Genomic DNA, 20,834 nt, shown 5'->3' with positions numbered 1-20,834 from the left:
CATTGGTATCGTTATGGGAAATAATTTTTAATTGTGTGAGAAAAATGACTAAACTGACTATCCTTTGCCCTATTGTGGTACACAGAAAGCATTTAATAAATGTTTACTGATTGATTACTAAAGTTCTGAAAGTGTTCGGAGACAGTCCCCAGGTGCACCAAAGTATTCAGAGAAGCCTTTTTTGTAGTGGCAAAAAACCCCCAAAAAACCAAAACAAAACAAAACCCAAGAAAGAAAGAGTGTCCACTGTTTGGGGGTTGTCAACATAGACAGGCCTATGTCACTTCTAATACTGCTCCTGCTTCCCACGTGCAATGGAAGAACATCTCTTAGCTGGAAAGAAAAGAGCTCAGAATTGAGCGTTTCTAGTGTATTGATAGTCAAGAAAAAGGACTCTTGGAAATCTGGGGCAAGAGACAGGGCCGCTCCTGTCTGGCCTAGACGAACCTTCCTTTCACACTGGGAATCCTTCTCTCGCCCAGTCTCTCCCCCCCCCAGTGTCTGAGCCCCGAGGAAATGCCTTTGGGTGTGTGTGTGGGGGGTTCTTGTCTGTCTTCTCCCAACATCCATGAAAGATCTCGGGGAAGACTCACCAAACAAGCCATACGCTGAATATCCTCCAAGGCAGGATGAGGTCAGAGAGCCCCAAGGGAAGCCAGGCTTGGGAAAGGCCGGCCTGGCAGCCTTCAGGTGAGAGGAGGCTGCAGCTCTTGGGAATAAAGCTGTGGGGAGAACCTTGGGAGGAGGCTTGGAAGTCAGCCCAGTCCTCTGCTGATGAAGAGGAAAAGTCCGAGGCTTTGGGTCAACTCACTGGCCTGAGGGAAAGTAGTATGTGTGCGTATAAGTCTCTGTATACAGCCTTTCAACATTGACTATTTATTTACATATAGGTTTCTATATTTCTATATATTCTATATATATTCTATTATTATGTGGATGTGTGTGTATATATGTGTGTGTTTCTATATGTGTGTTTATATAAATGTATATATATAGCTTTCTATAGGTTTTTCTATTTTGTATATGTGTATGTATGTTTATGTGGTTGTGTGTATGTATATATATGTGTATACGCATATATATGTGTGTTTCTATGTGTGTATATGTGTATTGTATCTATGTTTGTGTGTGTGTGTGTGCGCGTGTGATGGCAGAGACAGCCGAGGCCTGGGCTGGGACACGGGATTTAAGATCGGCAGGAACCCCGAGCCCATCCAGCCAGACTTTGTGAACTTATTTGTGTCATGGGCTCCTCCGGCTGCTTGGTGTAGCCCGGGGGAAAGCCATTCTCCAGATCATGTTTTTAAACACATAAAATACACTCTATAGGAGGACAGAGGAAATCTATTGTAGTTAAAGGGTTCAAATTATTTTTAAAACACAAGTTCAGGGGTCTCAGGTCAAGAACCTCTGATCTAGTCTAATTCCTTCCCCACTCCCCCCCAGGCAATTGGGGTTAAGTGACTTGCCCAGGGTTACGCAGCTAGGAAATGTTAAGTGTCTGAAATTAGATTTGAACTCAGGTCCTCCTGACTTCAGGGCTGGTGCTCTACCCACTGCGCCCAGAGACTAAACAGTTTACCCAAAGTCCCTGCTGGACGTGGCAGAGCCAGGATTTGAACCAGGATCTCGTAGCTTCTGCTCCAGAGTTTTGATCCCTCCCCAGTGTGTTCTCCGTGCAGGGGATCTATAGAGTCTGTGGCCGATAATATCCCAGCTCACGTTTACGAACTGCTTTAAGTGTTTCCCAGGTTAGCTCATTTCAGTCTCATGATGCTCTTGAGGGTTATTACACTTTGTGCCCCTTTTTATATCTCAGGAAACTAAGATCAGGGCGGGATTTGATCAGGATCAGAGAGCACGACAGCCAGAATGTGGACCCAGCTCTTCCCGGATCTTCCCGGCTTTCTTGTTCAGTTACTGAGCCATCCAGCTAGTCTTAAAGCTGATCAGGTCCCTCTCCTATTCAAGAAGCTTCAGTAGCTCCCTCTTGCCTCATCCTTCTGACTACCTCACAGGCACAGGGTGTAGTCTCTTCTTCTCTCTCCTTTCAGCCCTAATTGGCCTTTTTGCCAACTGGAGAGGATTCTGCCCCTCCCACCTCCCTCCTAGAACCCTTTGCTTGCAGCTCAGGTCCAGGGCCACCTCCTCCAGGAAGCCTCCCCTGCTCCTGCTGGGTGCCAGAGCCCTCCCTGGTGAAATGACTGGTCTGCATTTACTCAGGTGGAACAAAAGGCAGGGGCACACCCGGCACGAGGAGGAGCTCCCAAGAACAGCACCGCGTGAAGTCACCCAGAAAGCCTCTGATCAGGAGGGATGGGGTGATCCGTGGCGGGGGAGAGCTGCGGGCCGCTAGAAAAAGGCGGGGAAGACGAGGACAAAGCTCTTAGCCTTTGGGACCTCAGTTTCCCCTTCTGTGAAGCTAAGGGGTTTCACCAAATGGTCCCTGGGTCCCTTCCAAAGCTTTAAAGACAAGGGAACAGGCCCCGAAAGCGAGTCGCTGGTAGTGATTGGCAGGGCTGCCAGCCAGACAGCGTCAGGGCTGCTGCTCCCGGGGCCTGGAGGGTCATCAAGAGCTGAGTCTGGGTTGGGGGGATGCTGCCCCAGGGGAAGGAGGACCCACAGACCTCCTGCAGCGGACTTGGCCATCTCCGGCCTCTCTGGGGCCTTCCTTGCTTTGGGTTGTGGCTGTGCAAAGGTTAGACGGCAGCCTCTGACCTCGCCCCTCCCACAGCCTCCCTCCCTGCACAAGATCTGGCGTCGAGCCCAAGGAAAGGAGGGTGGAGTCACTGCATGTGGGAGGAGGAGGAACCAGCCCACCGGGTACTCCGGGGGGCGACTGCCAGGGATGGGGCGCCCTGCCCCCCTGCTGCCTTCAGCGAGCTGCCATTGCCACCTAGTGGCTCTCTGGCCAGTCCCCTCGAGGTGAGCGGCCACAAAGCCGGTGATGACGGGAAGGGAGAGTGATGGGGCAGCGGAACTTCAGGAGGCAGAACCTCCTTAAGGACTTCCCGGGCCTGGAGGCAGGATGTCCGGCTTAGCCGTGAGGGGGAGAGCTCTTTCTGTCCGGTGCTGAGAACCTGGAGCCCAGGAGGCTGCTGGGAAGCCTGGCCATCTCCCCGTCCCCGCCTCTGAGAACATTTCAGTTTCTGCCGCTTCTCTTCTTGCACTTTATCCAGGATCCGTCCCTCCCTCCAAGGTCTTTGGGCTGGGCACTGAGCCATTTCTCACCCCCTGCATCTAGGTTTAAACATTAGTGAGAAGCTATCAGCTCAGGCCTGGGAGAGGAGCCGAGTTATACTTGGGCCAACTTCTCCCCTTGCCAGAGCCCCCTGTTCCTGGCCCTGTGAGCCTCGGACGATGCCTGTGGAAGAGTTTGTGGCTGGCTGGATCTCTGGTGAGATTTTCTTTCTGGTGTGTCAGGGTGGCCTTCCGTGGGGCATCCCTCCATGGAGTATGGGAGAAAGAGGGAGACAGACACACAGAGAAAGGGAGTTAGGAAGAGAGATTGAGAGAACAAGAGAGAGAGAAAGAAACAGAGAGAAACAGACAGATGAGAGAACAAGGGAGAGAGAGAAAGGAGAGAAACAGAGAGAAAGGAGAGAGAGAAACAGAAATGGAGTTAGAAAGAGAGATTGAGAGGACAAGAGAGAGACAGAAAGGAGAGAGAGAAAGAAAAAGAAACAGACAGAGATGAGAGAACAAGGGAGAGAGAGAGAGAAAGGAGAGAAACAGACAGAGAGAAAGGAGAGAGAGAGAACAGAAATGGAGTTAGAAAGAGAGATTGAGAGGACAAGAGAGAGACAGAAAGGAGAGAGAGAAAGAAAAAGAAACAGACAGAGATGAGAGAACAAGGGAGAGAGAGAAAGGAGAGAAACAGACAGAGAGAAAGGAGAGAGAGAAACAGAAATGGAGTTAGGAAGAGAGATTGAGAGAACAAGAGAGAGACAGAAAGGAGAGAGAGAAAGAAACAGAAACAGACAGAGATGAGAGAACAAGGAGAGAGAGAAAGGAGAGAAACAGACAGAGAGAAAGGAGAGAGAGAAACAGAAATGGAGTTAGAAAGAGAGATTGAGAGGACAAGAGACAGAAAGGAGAGAGAGAAAGAAACAGAAACAGACAGAGATGAGAGAACAAGGGAGAGAGAGAAAGGAGAGAAACAGACAGAAAGAAAGGAGAGAGAGAAAGAAACAGAGACTGAGAGAACAAGAGAGAGAGAAAGAAAGGAGAGAAACAGAAAAAGGAGAGAGAGAAACAGAAATGGAGTTAGGAAGAGAGATTGAGAGAACAAGAGACAGAAAAGAGAGAGAAAGAAACAGAGAGAGAGAGAGAGAGAGAGAGACATCAGAGAGAGAAAAGAGACAGACATGGTGAGGGCTGTGACCAAGACCAGAGCCTGTGACACGCCATGGTTAGGCCACGGTGCTATCTGGATTCCCCGACTTCGGACACATGAACAATCTGAGCCACCATTAGAGAAAGCTCCCTGTCCTGCCTCTCTTGCCTTTCATCGTGCCACCTTTGGACAGGTGCCCCTTGAGTGAAACAGCCGTGGGGACCAGAGGGAAAGGTGGCCGCTTTTCCCTTCCTGACCCTCGCTCAGCCTGGCTTGGACGGCCTCTCAGGCTGCTCTGTCCCTAGTAGCCCCCGGGGCTCAGTCTAGGTGGATTCTAGGGCTGGGGAAGGGAGGCTGGACCTCGGGCTCATGGCAGAGCCAGCCCTCGAGCCGTGGGCATCCTCCCTGAGTGCCCGGGCCCTCTGCCCGCTTTCCCAGTAGAGCTCAGCACTCCCAACAATTAAGGGAATCTGTTCCCTTAAAACCTCCCCAGGGCCCAGAGGCAGCAGCGCTTTCCAGATCTGCCTCCCCGTGCTTTTAGGGGTCGAGATGCCCCCCTGAGACCCCCCTGCCTAATAGAGCAGTGTCGGGCTGGGACAGGAGGGTTGGGGGGTTGGAAGGCCGAGTCTCTTGCCCACAAGCCTCGCTTTTTCTCCCGGCCTCTGAAGAAGCGATGCTGGCCGGGGGTGGGGGGAGGATAGATGGCCCCAGTCTGGGAGCCGGAGGCAGCCGGTGAGCGCCCCCGAGTCTGGCTCCTCCCTGGGCTGGAGAAGAGGAAGATGCCCTCTTGGATTCCTGGCAAGGAGGGAGCAGTAGCTTCTGCCCTGAGGGGGGACTCTGGTCCGGCCGAGGGCCGGTGGCCGAGCTCTTTCTCCTTGTCTGCAGGAATTGCGGGCTTGATGCTGGGATACCCCATAGACACAGTGAAGGTGAGTAAAGCCATGGTCAACATCTGGAAGCAGGGGCTGAACATCTGGACCACCTGGGCTCCGGCCCGGATTCCCAAGCCATCCGTGCAGCAAGAAGCCCGCCTCCAAAGCAGCAGCTCTTATCCCGGGGTGGTCCCTGACTGGGGAGCACAAATATCAATGGGGGGCCCATTTACTGTGGGGGACAGCTGCAGGCTCCCCGTCACAGCCCTTTGCCTCGGCTCCCCCCCAGCAAGTTTCCCGTCCTCCCTCCACCTCCCGGTGGTGATCCCGGCGTGTCCTCCGCCCCCAGGTTCGGCTGCAGACCCAGAACACGTATCGGGGCGTCGTGGACTGTGTGATCAAGACGTACCGCCGGGAGTCAGTAAGAGGCCCTGATTCTCCTGAGGAGGGGGCAGCTTGGGCAGGAGCAGGTCTCTTCTCCCCCTCCCTCCCCCAGGCACCGGCTCCCATTACACCCGGGCAGGGAAGCGCTCTGAGAGGCAAGACCTCTGCTGGGCGGCTTGGACATGGGCCCGTGTCTCGGCTTTGCCTCTGATCTCTGAGGCTCACATGGTCCGAATTTTGCTAGAAGGGACCTAAGAGGCCATTTGATTTTACAAATGAAGAAACTGAGGCTCACAGAGCTCCGAGCAGGTTGTGTGAGGGCATCCAGGGGGTGAGTGAGACCCAGGCCCAGGCCCCTCCTCCACTCTTCTCCCTTGCAGGGCCCAGCTTGCTCCCTTCCGGAAGGAGGGAGTTTGGACAGGAGACTCAGGGTTACTGCCTGTGACATTCGGTGACCGTTACAGGCCTTCAGGATTTCTCCTGGCCTCCCAGTCTCTGTAGGCAAAGAGTAGGCCCCATTTCACGTAGAATGTCAACCTTTGGGGGAGGGGCTACTTGGCTCGGGGTTTTGTTCCCAGCCTCTTGTCCAGCGTCTGAACGCTCGTGGGAAGAAGGGAACGAATGATGGGGAGCAGAGCACGGCCTCTGTGAGCCCGCCACCAGGGCCCCCCTCCAGCCCCGGCCTGGCCCTCTCTCTGCCCGCAGGTTCTGGGCTTCTTTAAGGGGATGAGCTTCCCCATCGGCAGCGTGGCCGTGGTCAATTCTGTGCTCTTTGGAACCTACAGCAACTCCCTGCTCCTGCTCAGCTCCGCCTCCCCCCAGGACCGGAAGGCCCAGCCCCCCAACTATGGCCACGTCTTTGTGGCTGGCAGCATCGCGGGGTTCGTGCAGGTAAGCGGGACCCGCATTCCGGCCACCAGGGAGGTGGCCTCGGCTCCTGGCTGGGCCTTCCTCGGGCCAAGGCCTGGGCCTGGGGATGATCCTGCCCTTCCCGAGCTGCTGTCCCCGGGGATCAGAAGAGGGAAGCTCCTCCCCAGGCTGCTTCTCTGGCAGATAAAGGCACCGTTCCTCAGTGGAAGACGGCCTGAGCCCCCCAACATCCTCATGGGGAGACCCCAAAGCCTTCCACCGAACGTAGAAATGTCCCAGCTTCTAGCGGCCATCGGCCCCTTGGCGTCCCCGTCAAATTGAAGGTCTGCGTAGGCCTGGGGTCTGCACGCGGTAGGGGCGAGGAGCACCCCAGAGGGGTTAAAAGGCGGGGAGGGAAGTGGAGCCACCAAAGCCAGTCTTCCACATCCTGTCCATCTGATGTCCCGGGTGGGACCTCCTGACCCCTGCAAGGGCCCTCTGGATTCACGGTTCTGGAGTAGTGGGAGCGGCGAGGGGCCTTGGGATCAGAGGGCCGGTGCCCTGATCTCCTGGGCCTCAGTTTCGTAATCCATAGAATGAAAGAGTTGTGAGATTGCTCTGGGCTCCTGTCCAGGCTCCGGGAAGTAACCCCCGCTGTTCTCATGCCTTCTCCCATCCTCCTCCTCCCCCCTACTCACGAGGGTCCTTTGGGTGCTACTTGAAGCCTCTTCTCTCCCTTCACATGCTCTTCCTGGTGATCTCATGCTCCCCCCAATCAGCTCTCTCTGGAGTCAGCTCCCCACTCCTGACCATGCCCCCCACTCCTGATGGACATCTTCTGGGGGACGACCCTTTGCCATCTTTCCCCACATTTCCCCGCTTTCCCTGATGGCACCGCCACCCTTCCAGTCGGGGGGTTTGCTACTCCGGGGTCGATTCTCCCTTCTCCCGCGCTGTCTCCTTGGCTGTCAGACGTTCCTGCCCCAGACAGCGGCTGCCGCCCCTCGCTCGGCTCACTCCTTGTGCTCTATTCCCTCTAATCCTTCTTCCATCCAGTTGCCGAGATGACCTTCCTAAAGCCCAGATCTGCCCAGTTCTGTCTTCGGCTCCAGAGCTCTAAGTAGCTTCCACTTTCCCCCTTAATAAAATGTAAACTGCAGGGCAGCTGGGTGGTGCAGTGGGTAGAGCACCAGTCCTGAAATCAGGAGGACCTGAGTTCAAATCTGGCCTCAGACACTTAACACTTCTGGCTGTGTGACCCTGGGCGAATCACTTAACTCTAATTGCCTTAGCAAAAAAAAAAAAAAAAAAAAAAGAAAAGAAAAGAAACTGCTCAGTCAAGCAGTCAACATTTATTGGGCACCTGCTGTATGCCAGGCACTGTGCTAAGCCCTGGGGGTACAAACACAGTCTCTACCCACAAAGAGTTTACAATCTAATGGTCAGCTTTAAAAGCTCCTTCCCAGTGTGGCTCAGCCAGCCTTCCTAGACTGAGTTCTCTTACTCATCTCCCTCCCACACACTCTGTTCCTGCCAAACTGTGCTCCTTGGCCTTGGGCATGTACCCGTGCACCTCCAGGCCCAGAATGCACCTTGGGTGTCCCCTCCATCCCCGATCCCAATTCCCCTCAGGTGCTGGTATTTGCTCTCCCCCCAAATCATCTTGTACCCACTTATCTATGTGTAGGTTGTACTCCCAAAGAGAGTGGGAGGTCCTGGCAGGGAGGGACCCATTTTTCCATTTTTGCCTTTGTACTCTCAGCACTTAGCCCAGTCCCTGGCACTCAGTAAGTGCCTAATAAATGTGTCTTTAAAAAGTTGAAATGTCAAATAGAACCCTAAAGAACCATGCAGTCTAAAGGTATATATAGCCCACTCTAAACTAACTTCTAAAGACCCTCCCTCCTGCGCTACTGATAGCCCCCCAGCCAGCACCAGGCCCAAGGAGCCGCTAAACGCTCCCCTGACCTCCTTCCTCTCCTTGCCCTAATTCCGCACCCTCCTGGCTCTGCTGACAGCCTGACTTATTAATGAACACTTAGTTCCACAGATCTCAGGGACGAGAGGTGGTGCCATATTAATCATTAAGTAACTTAGGTAACTTGGTCTTTGTGCTTACGCTTCGTCTCATGAGCCTTTTGGGGATGGGGTGACGGGGAGCCGCGTTCTATGAGGGAGCTCTTTGGGAGCCCATCATCAATAAATGTTTATTAAGGAGCCACCGTGTACAGCGAGGTGATGCCTGGGACAGAGCACTGGGTCTGGAGTCAGGAAGACCTGCCTTTTTGAGTTCCAATGTAGCCTCTGGCACTCCTAATTGTGTGAACCTGGCAAGTCATTTCACTCCGCCTCAGTTTCCTCATCTGGCAAATCAGCTGGAGGAGGAACTACAATGCAGTGTCTTTGCCAAGAAAACCCCAGAGAGGATCACAGGGAGTCAGATGCAACCAAACAGTAACAACGTGTGCTACGAGCAGCTCCCGAGTCCTACGCCATGCTGAGTAGGCACCGAGCTCTTCCCATTGGTAGAGCATGTTGGGTAAAGGATAAGAGTAGAAGAGCCGGCATTTAGATAGATAGCACTTGGAGGTTTAGGAAATGCTTTTTCCTATATTAGGACAGTGAGTATTATTGTACCCATTTGACAGATTAGAAAATTGGGGCTCAGGGAACCAGCAATGTATTTGAACACATCTGCCTTCCCTATCCATGGTATTCCCTAGCTCAATCCCCAGGGACACTTTAGCAAATCTCTATTTTGCACCACATTTCTAATTCTTAATGAGGATCACAGTCCACAGTGATGACAAAGGGTTGGGCTGTTTGCTAAAGTTAATGATTAATGCCCCCCAAAAGGTTCAAGTTTCTCTTTATTCCTAGCCTGGCTGGGGGTACACGCCTTTAGTCTCCCCAAAGCCTCTGGACTGGAATTCTCCAAAACAAGGCTGGATTTCTGGATCTGGGGCCTGACATCCATTGCAGTAGGCCAGGTGTGAGGGGGTGAGGGCCTGCATGGGGGTGGGGGCATTGTCAGAAATAAGGGGGGTCCTAAAGATGCTGCGAAGATAACAGACAGGCTTTGATAACAGCTTGGATGTGGGAGGGATTGGTGGTAGTGAGAGAGTCTAGGAAGACCACTGTTTGTAAGCCTGAGAACTGGAAGGAAGGTGGAGTCCTCTGCAGTAAAAGGGATGGTAGTGGGGGAGAAGGTGGGTGACACAGTAGAAAGAGGCCTGGGCCTGGAGTCAGGAACACTCATGTTCCAGAGTTCAAATCCAGCCAAACGGCTAGCTGGGTGACCCTGGGCAACTCACTCAATCCTGTTTGCCTCAGTTTCCTCATTTGTTAAATGAATTGGAGAAGGAAATGGCAACCCCTCCAGTGTCTCTGCTAAGAAAATCCAGATAAAGTCATGAAGAGTTTGACGTGACCAAATGACAACAGGGGGTATTCTTTCGATGACTATTTTACCCTCTGATTCTAAGACATCAGGGTAGTTTTCCTTGATGATTTCTTGCATTATGCTGTACGGGCTTTCATGATCATGGCTTTCAGATAGTCTGATAATTCTTAGATTATATCTCCTGGATCCAGGTCAGTTGTTTTTCCAGTGAGGCATTTTACATTTTCTTCTATTTTTGCATTTTTAAAAATTTTGTTGACGGATTCTTGATACCTCATGAGTCATTTACTTCCATTTATCCAATTCTCATTTTTAGAGAATTATACCCTCCAGTTAGCATTTTTACCTCTTTTTGCATTTGGCCAGTTGAACTTTTAAAGGAGTTGTTTTGTTCTGTGAATTTTTTTCCCATTTTGCCAACTCTTATTTTTTAAGGAGTTGTTTTCTTTTTCCACTTCACCAGTTTTATTTTTTAAGAGGTTTATTTTTGTCAGTCAATTTCTGTGCTTCCTTTTCCAAGCTGTTGGCTTTTTCTCCCAAACTTTCATAATTCTCCTGCATAAATCTCATTTCTTTGACCCATTAGTTTTCTTTTTTTCCTTTTAAGATCCTTTTTAAACTCTTCCAAGAGAGCCTTTTGAGCTTGAGACCAGTTACTATCTTGCTTTGGACTTTATTTTGCCATTCCTGTCCTCTTCTAGGTTTGTGTTCTGATCTTCATTGTCTCCATAGTATCTTTCTGTGCTCATTTTACAAAGTCAAGCTCTGCTCCTAGGGCACATGGGAGGTTGTCCCAAGCTTCTTTTGCAGGGGGACAGGGGCCTCTCGCCGACTGTACTAGGGCTTTCCCACTGGGTTTGGCCTAGTCTTGCCTGTTGTGCCGGGATTTGGGGGCTCACAATTTGCCTTCGGTGGTTGCATTGGAGGTTTCACGGCTGACCTGCTGATTCACTGTCCTTCTGAACATAGTGACCGCTGCTGTACTTTGTCTACGAACCTTCTGTTAGATTCCAAGTGCAGGGTCTCCCCACGCCGGGTCTCTCAGAGAAGTCTCGGTCACGATCTCCCCTGCCTGGTTGAGACTGACCTTTCCTGAAGTCCTTGCAAGATATCTTAAGCTGAAAAATGATTACTTGAATGTTTGTGGATTCTGGCACTCCAACATCCATTCAGAGGCGTTGCTTCTGAGGGGAGCTGGGGAGAACTCGGGCAATGTCCTGTTCTGCCCAGTGTTCTAGGCTCTTAAGTGTAGGCTGGCCTCCTTAGCAGAGAAATCACAAAGGCTCCAAGATACCCCTTCCTGCTCAACTCTGCTCCCCACTCTCCAGTCCCAGGGAACGAAGCATTCCCCAAGAAAAGGAGAAGGGCTTGGGCATGAAAACAAAGGTTGGTGCTAAAGGAGAGCCTGGCCCTTAGGGGAGACGGCTGCTTGGCTAGGGTTGCCAAGTTCTTTTAGTCACAGGTGACTGTGACCCCCCTCTGGGCTTTTCTTGGCAGAGATCCTAGAGGGTCTTGCCATTGCTTCTCCAGCCCATTTGACAGATGGGGAAATGGAGACAGACAGGGGGGAGTGACCTGCCCAAAGTCACACAGCTAGTGAGTTTCTGAGGCTGGATTTGAACTCAGCTCTTCCTGACTCTCCACTGCAGCTTCCCCCATCTGGAGATGTGGGTAGTATTGGAGAGCATCAGCCAGAGAAGGCCAGAAGAGGGGGACGGCAGAGGTGCAGGCTGATCTACCAATAGTCGGGTCTACTGTTTGCCTGTTGCCCCCTGGCTGAGGAGAACTGGGCTGCTAAAGTTTTTATAAAAATCAATCCCCCCTGCAAGGAGCCTCAGTCCATGGGCCATCCTTGGCTAAGCCGCCAGCCCAGCCCTTGACCCCAGGGTCAGCTCAGGTCCACAATTAGAAGCCCTCCCTCACTTTTAACTGCTTCCCTTTAGGACTTTGTTCTTATTCACCAACCTGGGCTGGCCCAGAACCTCCTGTGAGGTTTCAGTAGGGAAGCCCTTTGGGTGGTAAGGAGAGAGTAAGTCAAAGGCCCCAGGCAGGAGTTTTGTGTGACAATGAACAAGCCTCGGTGGCAATATGGGAACCATCCATTTGTGTCCTGACAGGGGGGAGCCCACATGAGGCGACCTTTGGCAAAACTTCATGTGTTATATCACGGAAGCTTTATTATTACTTTTAGAGTGGCTGAGACCTAAGCCTCCTCCCCCCACAGCCTCATCAAGGCCGCAGGCCCTCATCTCTGTTCCAGAACCCCACTTTTCTCCAGGAGAAAGTCTTCTCAGCAGCCATCTAGTGCAAGCCAGCAGTCTGCTGGGGCATCCTGGAGAAGTGGGCCGCAGTCTCTGCTTCCAAGCCCTCGGGGAAGGGGACCCTGCCCATCTCAATTCACCTCTTCAGCGTCAGCCCCAAAGCTCCTGATTCTGTTCCCTGCGCCAATCAGAACAAGTCTAATCTGTCAGAGAGCTGGCAGCCCTTTAAATATCTAAAGGCAGATAATGTGCCATCCCAGATACTGCCCAGTCCTCTCTGATCCAGGCTATAAACGTGCCCAGTTCCATCAACCAACTCGGTGCCAGGAGCTCAGGGTCTTGAATATCCTGGTATCTCTGTCCCCAACTCCTCACTATCTCCTCCCACACCTCACATGAGCTGCTGAGGGGCCTGTTGAATATTTCTGTCCCCTTCTATCCATTCTCTGTTCACCCAAATGATTTTCCTAAAACATGGTTCTGACTATGTCACCCCCTACTCAGTAAACTTCAATGACTCCCTACTGCCTTCAGGACCAAATACAAAATGTCCTGCTTGGCATTCACCTGCCCCCTCCTACCTTTCCATTATTCTTACCCCAACCTGTATTCTTCCATTCAGTGATACCATCCCCCGACTGTCCCTCGGACAAGACCCTCTATTTCCCAACTCTGGGCATCTTCTCTGGCTGTGTTCTTGTCTGGAACGCCCATTCTCCTCATTTGTCTGCTGACTTCCCTTTAAGACCCACCTTTCACAAGAAGCCTTTCTCAACACTTAATTCTAGTGTCTTTCTGTTGATTATTTTCTATTTATCTAGTATAGAGTTTGTTTGTATGTATTTACTTGCATATTGTCTCTCCTCTATTTGTGAGCTCCTAGGGCAGGGCCTGTGTCTTGTCTCTTTTTGCACACTGGCGCATAATAGGCTCTTAATAAACATTGTTTGCTCCCCATTTGGACACTTTCCAACTCATTGACAGGCCATGAAGTTCAGAGCTAACTCTGGTTCTCCAGAGCATTGTGGGATACCCTCTCCCCCCCTCCTTTTCTCTGTCCTTCCGCATACAGCTCAGTAGCCTTCTGACATTGAGGTTGCTGCCTGCTAAAACCCAATATCTATTTCAGACAAACTGCTGTCTAATCAGAAAGCTTACCCACCTCGTACTTACGTGGTTGATTTTTTTTGAAGACATTCAAGTGGAAGACATTTTGTGTCTATTGAATAATACTTTAGCCTGTCAACATCGCCGATTCTGTTATCAAGGGTATCCTCTGCCCATCTGAATGCCCTCTGTGACTTATGTAGTTCCCCGACATTGATCCATTAAGGATTTCTCTCTGCTTATTCCACTAATTCTTGATTCATCAAATTGTATTATTAATAACCTATCTCCCCTTCATCTTTTCCCCAAGGATATTTTAATTAACTTTATCAAATGTTCTGCTAAAATCAAGATATCGAGCTGTCACAAAAAAGAAAATGTAGTCAATCTGGCGTGACTTGCCTTGAGGAAACCAACCTGGTTCTGTATAAACAGTTTCCTTTTCTCAATGTCTGCCGCCATCTCTAGAATGATTTGGCTGGAGTTTCCCCAGGAATTAAAAGTCAATGCACTTACCTAAAGCTCACTTATTCCCTTCTTTGAACGCTGGGACATTTGCCCTTCTTCCATCTTGAGTTCTCCCATTTTCCATGGCCTTTCACATATCATCGATAGGGCTTGGCAATCCCATCTGCCCATTCCCTTAGGATCTAAGGATAGATCTGGATTTATCAGGGGCTTCCAAGGGCTCTCTGACTAGTTCTTGTCTCTCATATCCACGCTTCGTTAGCCATTTTTGTTCTGACATTTTGAGCACAAAGGACATTCTCCTTGGCAGAGAAAGGAGCAGGGTCCTTCGTTTGTTGTTTAGCGTCCTATCTGCACAGCAGTTCTCACATCCTAACCTTTTTGGCGTCCCTAGCTTCCCTCGCCAGCCCCAGCTGCTTCTAAGCTTTGAAACTAAAGTTACAGGACCATTCGGAACTTATCATCTTCTGACCTTGCTTCTACTAGGCCACTAGATGGTATAGTGAGAGATAGTACTGCGCCCCCTAGCAACCGTCAGAAAAACAGGTGTAGCTCAAATTCGGGCCAAGGTTTAGTTTATTTATCTGTAAAATGGTCTGCTAATAGCACTTAGCTCACAGGCTTTCTGTGAAGGTTAAATGAGATGTGGACAGTACTTTGTAAACCTTAGAACGTCCTGTAAATGCTAGTTATTGTTATGTATATGTTTTTAAAATTTTACCTTCCTCAAACCTAGAGGTTTTGCATGTGCCTGGGTTTCCTTTTTTCTCTCACAAACTCTAGGAGGGAGTAGTCACTTCCCACTAAGGTTCTTGCCATTTCCACCCTATTAGCCAGTTCCTCCCTGTTAGTGAGAATCAGGTTCAACCTGTGTTTTCACCTTGGCGGCCCCTTTTTGAAGGATGAAATGATCATTAAGGCAAATCAGGAAGTTCTTAGTTGTCCTGTTTTGGTCAGAAAGTGTAATATTCTCTTCTCTAAAGTATAATGTTCTCTGGCAGGTTTCTTGGGGGGCTTCTGGAGGCAGCCTTGTGATAACCACCTCAAATTCAGCCAGGAGTTAAAGTCCACATCCTTTTGTTTCCTTTTAAATCTTGTCTCCTTCCTGGGCCCCGATTAGCTTTCTTAGAGGCCTATCCCTCTCCTTGTTTCCTGCCGCTAGTCCTTAGCCTCTGCCAGCTTCAGCCTCCAGCTCCCTCCGAGTCTCCGGTCAGCACAAAGATGGAATATGGAATGAATCTGACTCCGCCTCCGAGAGTGGGCTTGTCCTTTAGTGGGCTCCTCCTTATATATGCTCTCTTAAAGGTGGTGAATCTTGTGGAACTCTAATAAGTACTAAGTACATTAGTAAACCAGAGAACTCTTACGTACCAGCTAAATTGGATAATTATTGTCGCTATCAACTCCACTGACTTAGTACCTTGTAAGAATTCTAACAAGAAAGTGCTCCGGTTTCTGTCTGGACACCCGAAGCCCCCATCACTGTTCCCTCACTTTGGTGTCAGGCTGGTGAGATTCCCATACTCTAATCTCAGTATTCCAAGGTACCACCAGCTCCCACAGTCTTTTCCCTAGTCCAGCCTCCTACCGAAGGTGTCTAGGACCATTATTTGCCAAGCCTTTCACTGGCTGGCCACACTCAGAGGTGCGGAATTCAGAGGTGCAACGGGGGCTGCTGAAGCGCCGAGGTCTTGAGACTTTGGGAGTCACGGCTGGGGGGAATGTCACTGAGAGCCTTTGGGATGGAGCCGACTGAAACAGCACAAAGCTAAATGAGGCTAAGGGTCAGGGGTTTGATACTTGAGGGCTTCAAGTACGAAGAACCCTAGACTCGGGATCAGAACTCATCACTGTTCAGTTGTGTTACCTTAGGAGAAGTCACTTACTTAGCCGTTATCTTCCTACGGGCACTCACACACCTTCCTGCTCTCCTCTCAGTCTCCCTTGTATGCTCCACTAAAGAGAGGGTGAGCAGTTCTCTCAGCAGACTGCTCTCACCCAGTCTCCCCTCCCGACTGGTTTCCTTTGCTTCCCTCTAGGCCTACTGTTTGGCTCCTTTTGACCTCATCAAAGTTCGACTGCAGAACCAGACAGAGCCCCGAGCTCGGCCAGGAGCGGCCCCTCCTCAGTACAGGGGTCCCCTGCACTGTGCCAGGACCATCATCCGGGAGGAGGGCCCGCGGGGCTTATTTCGGGGAGCCTGGGCCCTGGTGCTAAGGGATACTCCTACTCTGGGCCTCTATTTCCTCACTTACGAAGGGCTCAGTCGGTGGCTTACTTCGGACAGTAAGGAACCTGGTGAGTAAAGGCTCCGTAGGAAGGAGGGGGAGGAGAGGAGCCGAACACTCATTTTTACAACCCGGCTGGAGGGTGGGGGGGTAGGGATATCCAAGGGTGTTTTCTGGATGCCCTCACTCGAAGGTGAACGAGTACAGAGGAGGAAATTCTCAGGCGGGCCTTCTCCTTTTCCGGATTGCAGGCTCGGCTACAATGCTGGTGGCTGGGGGCTTTGCGGGAATAATGTCCTGGACCACAGCCACTCCTATGGACGTGGTCAAGTCACGGATGCAAATGGACGGGCTTAAGCGGCGAAAATACCGGGGGCTGCTGGATTGCGTGATAAGCAGCGCCCGGCAAGAAGGGCCCAGTGTCTTCTTCCGGGGACTGACCCTTAATAGTGCCCGGGCCTTTCCGGTCAACGCTGTGACCTTCTTCAGCTATGAGCATCTCCTCCGGTTCCTGAACTGAAGCTTCTGTTTCCCCAGACATTTCTGAGTTTGGTTCCCCAAATCTAGTGCCAGTGGTGGAAGGCCAGCCAGTTTGCTCGTTACCTAAATTGGCCAAAAATCCTTGTTCCTTGGGTGGCAGGAGTTGGGTTCCAGTTGACTTGGATAAAAGTGACCCATCAAGACTGGGATGGAGGGGAGCACAGACAAACATAAAAGACAACAAACTAGACTGTTCTGTGCCTCAGTTTCCTTATCTGTACAGTGGGGGGTGGGGGTGGCCAGCATAACTCTTGAGGGTCCTTCCAAGCTCATGAGGATCCTGAGAAAAGGAGCCAATTGGGGAAGCATGTTTGCTTATTTGGGTCTGGCCACCAACTCACATCTCAGTCCTTCCTCTAGGACTTAAGAGAATATTGTCAGAAGTTGCCACGTGTGGCTTAAAAACTCCTATTGCCGCAGCCAGCCAAGAAGCAGACCTGAGCCCAGGGGATGAGGCGGCCTGCCCCTGGGTTCTCACTTTGCTAGCCCGGTAAGACCTGCTACAGCTGATGCACCGCTGTCGGAACCCAAGGCCCCCGTTACCCCCCTAACGGCCGATGACTTTGGCGGAGGTTGGCGTAAGTGTGGGGTAGGTCATGAATAAATAAAGGCTCACTTAACATAGGAGTCGAATAGTAGCTCCTTACATTTGGCTTGGCCTTGGTCAAATCTGGGTTTCCACAGATTAAAATAAGGAAACTAAGAGGTCCTGGGGAGCAAGACTAGCAGGTTGGAGGCTCTTTACTTGAGAAAATAGAAGGCTGAGCAAATGATTCATGGACGTCTCCAGAAATGGCAGGAATTCTCGTGAGCCTAGAACGTTAACCAGCTCATCTTCAGTGATGACGAGAAAGGTTGGGACGGACGTGTTTCAACAAGAAATTCAAATTAGATCAAAGGGAGAACCACGGGCCTATAAGAAAACCCAACACCGGAGAAGCTCCAAGGGAAGAAGTAGAATCTTTATTTGTAAAGACCTTTTAAAGAGAGAAGCCAGTTCATCAATAACCTTCCTAGAGACGGGGCCTGGATAAGACTTCCTCCCAGCTTTGTAATTCTAGGGGAGAGAGAGATTCCTCTGATTCTACCTAGAGAGCACAAGACACGGGGTCAGAAATCTAGGGTTCAAATCCTGGCTTGCTAATTTACCAGATCTGCTACTTCCTAACTATATCACTTTGGGCCAGTCATTGCCGAGTTTCCCTGCAAAAGGATCGGTCGCACCCCAGCTCCTTTTCAGCCCTATTCCCCTGATCGACTCTCAGGCCCTTACACACTCATGGCTGTGCCTCTGCTTTGGCCTCCTCCTCTCCCTGACGAAGAGGGCCGTGTGAGTGGGGCGGGGGCCTACGTCGCCTAATCCAAAGTCTGAAATAGACATCTCCAGGGATTTTGGAATATCTTCTTACAATGGCTCAATGGCGGGAAGTTGAAAGGAGGGATAAGGAGGAGAACCGGAACTGTGCTGTCATGAGGAGGATCTCAAAGTATCCTGGAATAAAGTTTTCCTTAAAACTATTAAATACTTCCCTTCTCCCCCAATTCCAGCTGAATAGCACATTCTTTTTCCCTAGAGTTATAAAAGAATATTCCTAAGTGTATTTGCTGCTTCAAAAAAAGAATGAGTTGAGACTGCCATGGCCACAGCCAAACTCAGAATTTAGGCGCAAGCAGCCACTGGTGTCAAATAAGTAGCAGGGGCAGGCTGGCTCATCCGAAACTAGGAAGCATTGCAGGGACTCGTGTACTATGAGGGGGTGCTGGGACCATGCTGGGGTCTGTCCTCAGTAAATGAAGATAGCCACGACTTCCTCCCACACTCTCGATTTTGCTTTCCTCAATCATTTCCTACTCCGGGGACTCGGCAAGAAAAAAGCAAAAATCCCTTGAAACTCTGGCCTTCTCTTCAGGCTCTCAGTTTGAGATGACCTTAGTCAGAACTCCAAGGGGTCCTGTCCGGCCCAACCCCCTCAGGCCGAGGTGCGGAGCTGTCCCCGCGTCGGAGAGACTCGGCCATTTCTGTGTGAGCACTTCCTGTAGGTACCAGTGCGCACCTCGGCCTTCACGGCAGCAAAGGAGGTCTCGCTTTGGAGACCCGGGTCACACGGTCTCGGCTTCCCCAGGGACCGACTGCCTTCTGCTAGTCTAGAAATTCTGAGCTGGAGGAGTACGGGACTGGCCAGATGCCCTCATCAGGGCCCGGCCTCCTGACCTGGTTCTCCTGGGGAAAGAAGATGGTTAGAAAGTCTTCAGGACTATTAGGGGCCTGGCCTTGGTGAGACAAAGGAGCACTCACCGGTCGTCTCTATGGGACCCAAGAGTCCCGGGTGCGACTCCCCTCCCCGAACTACTTCCCAGCTGTTTCCCGGACTCAATCGTTTCCTACTGGGGATATATGCTACAGGGTGGTTAACGCGGCTTCCCCTTCTCTCCAGTTGCTTTGGGGGCCTTCTGAAAGGAGACTCATCCTGCCTGGAAGTTTGGGCCGCAGCATCGTGATCTGAGGGGGAAGAGGCAGCAGTTGGAGTCGATGTTGAGAGGCTCGGCGGAGAGGGGAAGGTGGTGGGGAGCCTGCCTCTGCTCTGGATCAGGTGACGCTCGGGCTCCCCGGTTTAAATTCAGCAGAACCGGTTCTGAACACAGAGTTCACGGAGTTCTCAGGCGGATGCTAAAGCTGAGCTTCCCCATACCCACGTTCCCAGTCTCCCCCTTGACTGGACTTTCCCAGAGGATTAAAGTAGTCCCAGGCAATGCATTCAGCACCACTTGGCCCACTGCTGGCACCAGTTTAAAACCCTTCTGCTCAAGGATGAAGAAGCCTTCAGAACTTGGCCCCCGGTGACTCAGCTTCCCCCCTCTCCACAAAAAGTCCTCTTATTTCCACGGGAAAGAAATCCCCAAAGTGCCCTCGGTTAGCGTTTCCATGGGAAACAAGAAGGCAGGGGACCCTGATAGGCCTGGGGGATCCTCACTGGTAGCACATGCGTTCTACCTCCTCTTCACAGTCATAAAATTTCCCAAAAAGTTCTGGGGAAGCCCCGTTACACTCGAGCCATCGCCTCAAGGTACCCAGTGCCCGCAAGGCATCTGCCTTGGTTGGCAAAGGCACGAAGCCATCGTCCCCATTCTCTTCCTCGCCCTCACTGCTTCCTTCTTCCTTGCATCCTCCCCCGCCTGCCTCCTCGCCTTCCAGGTCCACAAAGCGGGAGAATTCGTCAGGTCTCAGCCCGCTGGGCAGGGGGGGCATCGTGGGCACTTCTTTTGTGGACGGAGGAGTTCTGCCGGGCCACAGGCCAGCCAGAGCGAAGCTGCTCCTGATGAAGCTGGTGGGCACCCTGTCCCAGGCGGCTGCCATCATATGCAAGGCGTCAAGCACCGTGACGCCGGCCCCGGCGGCGGCCCCTCGAAGGGCGGCCAGCTTACTCAGGAGCCGGTGCCGGTACCGGCTCTTGAAGTCCCGCACCACCGGGGTGGGTAAGCAGGGCATGGGGCCGTCAGCGGGCAGCGGCAGCAGCCTCACGTGCTGAAGCTCGGGCAGGTCCGCGGCGCCCCTGGCCGGCTGGGCGGTCAGCAGCAAGGCCACGTGTCGGCCCTGCTGCCCCATGTCCTGGTCCAGCTGGGCCAGCCAGTCCGCCCACGGGATCCCTGGGCCCGGGCGGTAGAGGACGGGCAGAGCCTCGCTGCTGACCCCAAAGAAGCACCGCGGAGCGCGCTGGCGGCCCCCCACCACCAGCAGCCGACGCTTCTCCGTCCCTCCGCTGTTGGCACACAGTAACACCTGGAACCGACCGCCCGGGGCCATCCCACCCGGGACCGCCCGGTACAACAAGGGCACCTCGGCACAGCCGAAAATATCCTCCGGGGAAAAGTCTTTCAGGGTAATGGGCGTGTGAGGGTCGGCGCCCAGGGGAGGCGTCTCCGGGGAAGTCCGGGGAGGAGGGGGGACGTGGCGGACCCCCAAGCCCACGTTGTTGCGGCGCTTCCAGCGCACCAGCCAGCCGATGCTGGGCACGAAGCGCTGGCCCATGAGGTCAGCGAGCTCCTTGGCTTTGTGCAGCAGCATGGGGCCCGTGACGTCCCAGGCCTTGGCGCGGGCGATGTGGTACCAGCACAGGAGCGCCTCGTCGATGCCGCTGTACTTGGACTCGCGCTTGCGCTTGCGCTCCCGGTTGGCCGTGCCGCTGCACCAGTCGGCCAGCAGCTTCTCTTTGTTCTTGCAGATCCGGGAGATCTGGGGCTGGGAGACCTGGAAGCGCCGCGCCACCTCCGACTGGGACATCTTGGACTCGTCCAGGAGCTCCAGCACCTGTATCTTCTCCGCCAGGGACAGGGCGTGGAGCTTCTTCTTGCCGCCGAGCTCCATGGCTCCTCGGGGGGCGCCTGCAG

General features: G+C 52.2%; 2 protein-coding genes across 2 annotated transcripts; one reads left to right on the top strand and one right to left on the bottom strand.

Annotated features, from left to right (window-relative positions):
* Positions 1 to 1,564: 1,564 nt before the first annotated feature.
* On the top strand, positions 1,565 to 16,638 carry SLC25A45 (solute carrier family 25 member 45). The gene is made up of 7 exons (XM_051965651.1): positions 1,565 to 2,925; positions 3,245 to 3,397; positions 5,222 to 5,265; positions 5,558 to 5,629; positions 6,298 to 6,483; positions 15,720 to 15,978; positions 16,160 to 16,638. The coding sequence occupies exons 2-7, from the start codon at positions 3,361 to 3,363 to the stop codon at positions 16,426 to 16,428; spliced, it is 867 nt and encodes a 288-aa protein (XP_051821611.1). The 5' UTR covers positions 1,565 to 2,925; positions 3,245 to 3,360; the 3' UTR covers positions 16,429 to 16,638.
* A 751-nt stretch (positions 16,639 to 17,389) lies between these two features.
* Positions 17,390 to 20,833, bottom strand: TIGD3 (tigger transposable element derived 3). The gene has a single exon (XM_051965647.1). The coding sequence runs from the start codon at positions 20,809 to 20,811 to the stop codon at positions 19,417 to 19,419; it is 1,395 nt and encodes a 464-aa protein (XP_051821607.1). The 5' UTR covers positions 20,812 to 20,833; the 3' UTR covers positions 17,390 to 19,416.
* Between the last annotated feature and the right edge of the window lies 1 nt (position 20,834).

The sequence above is a fragment of the Antechinus flavipes genome, chromosome 6, assembly GCF_016432865.1.
Source record: "Antechinus flavipes isolate AdamAnt ecotype Samford, QLD, Australia chromosome 6, AdamAnt_v2, whole genome shotgun sequence".
NCBI classification, from domain to species: Eukaryota; Metazoa; Chordata; class Mammalia; order Dasyuromorphia; family Dasyuridae; genus Antechinus; species Antechinus flavipes.
Note: the sequence above shows the minus strand (reverse complement) of the source record. Positions and strands in the feature narration are given on the sequence as shown.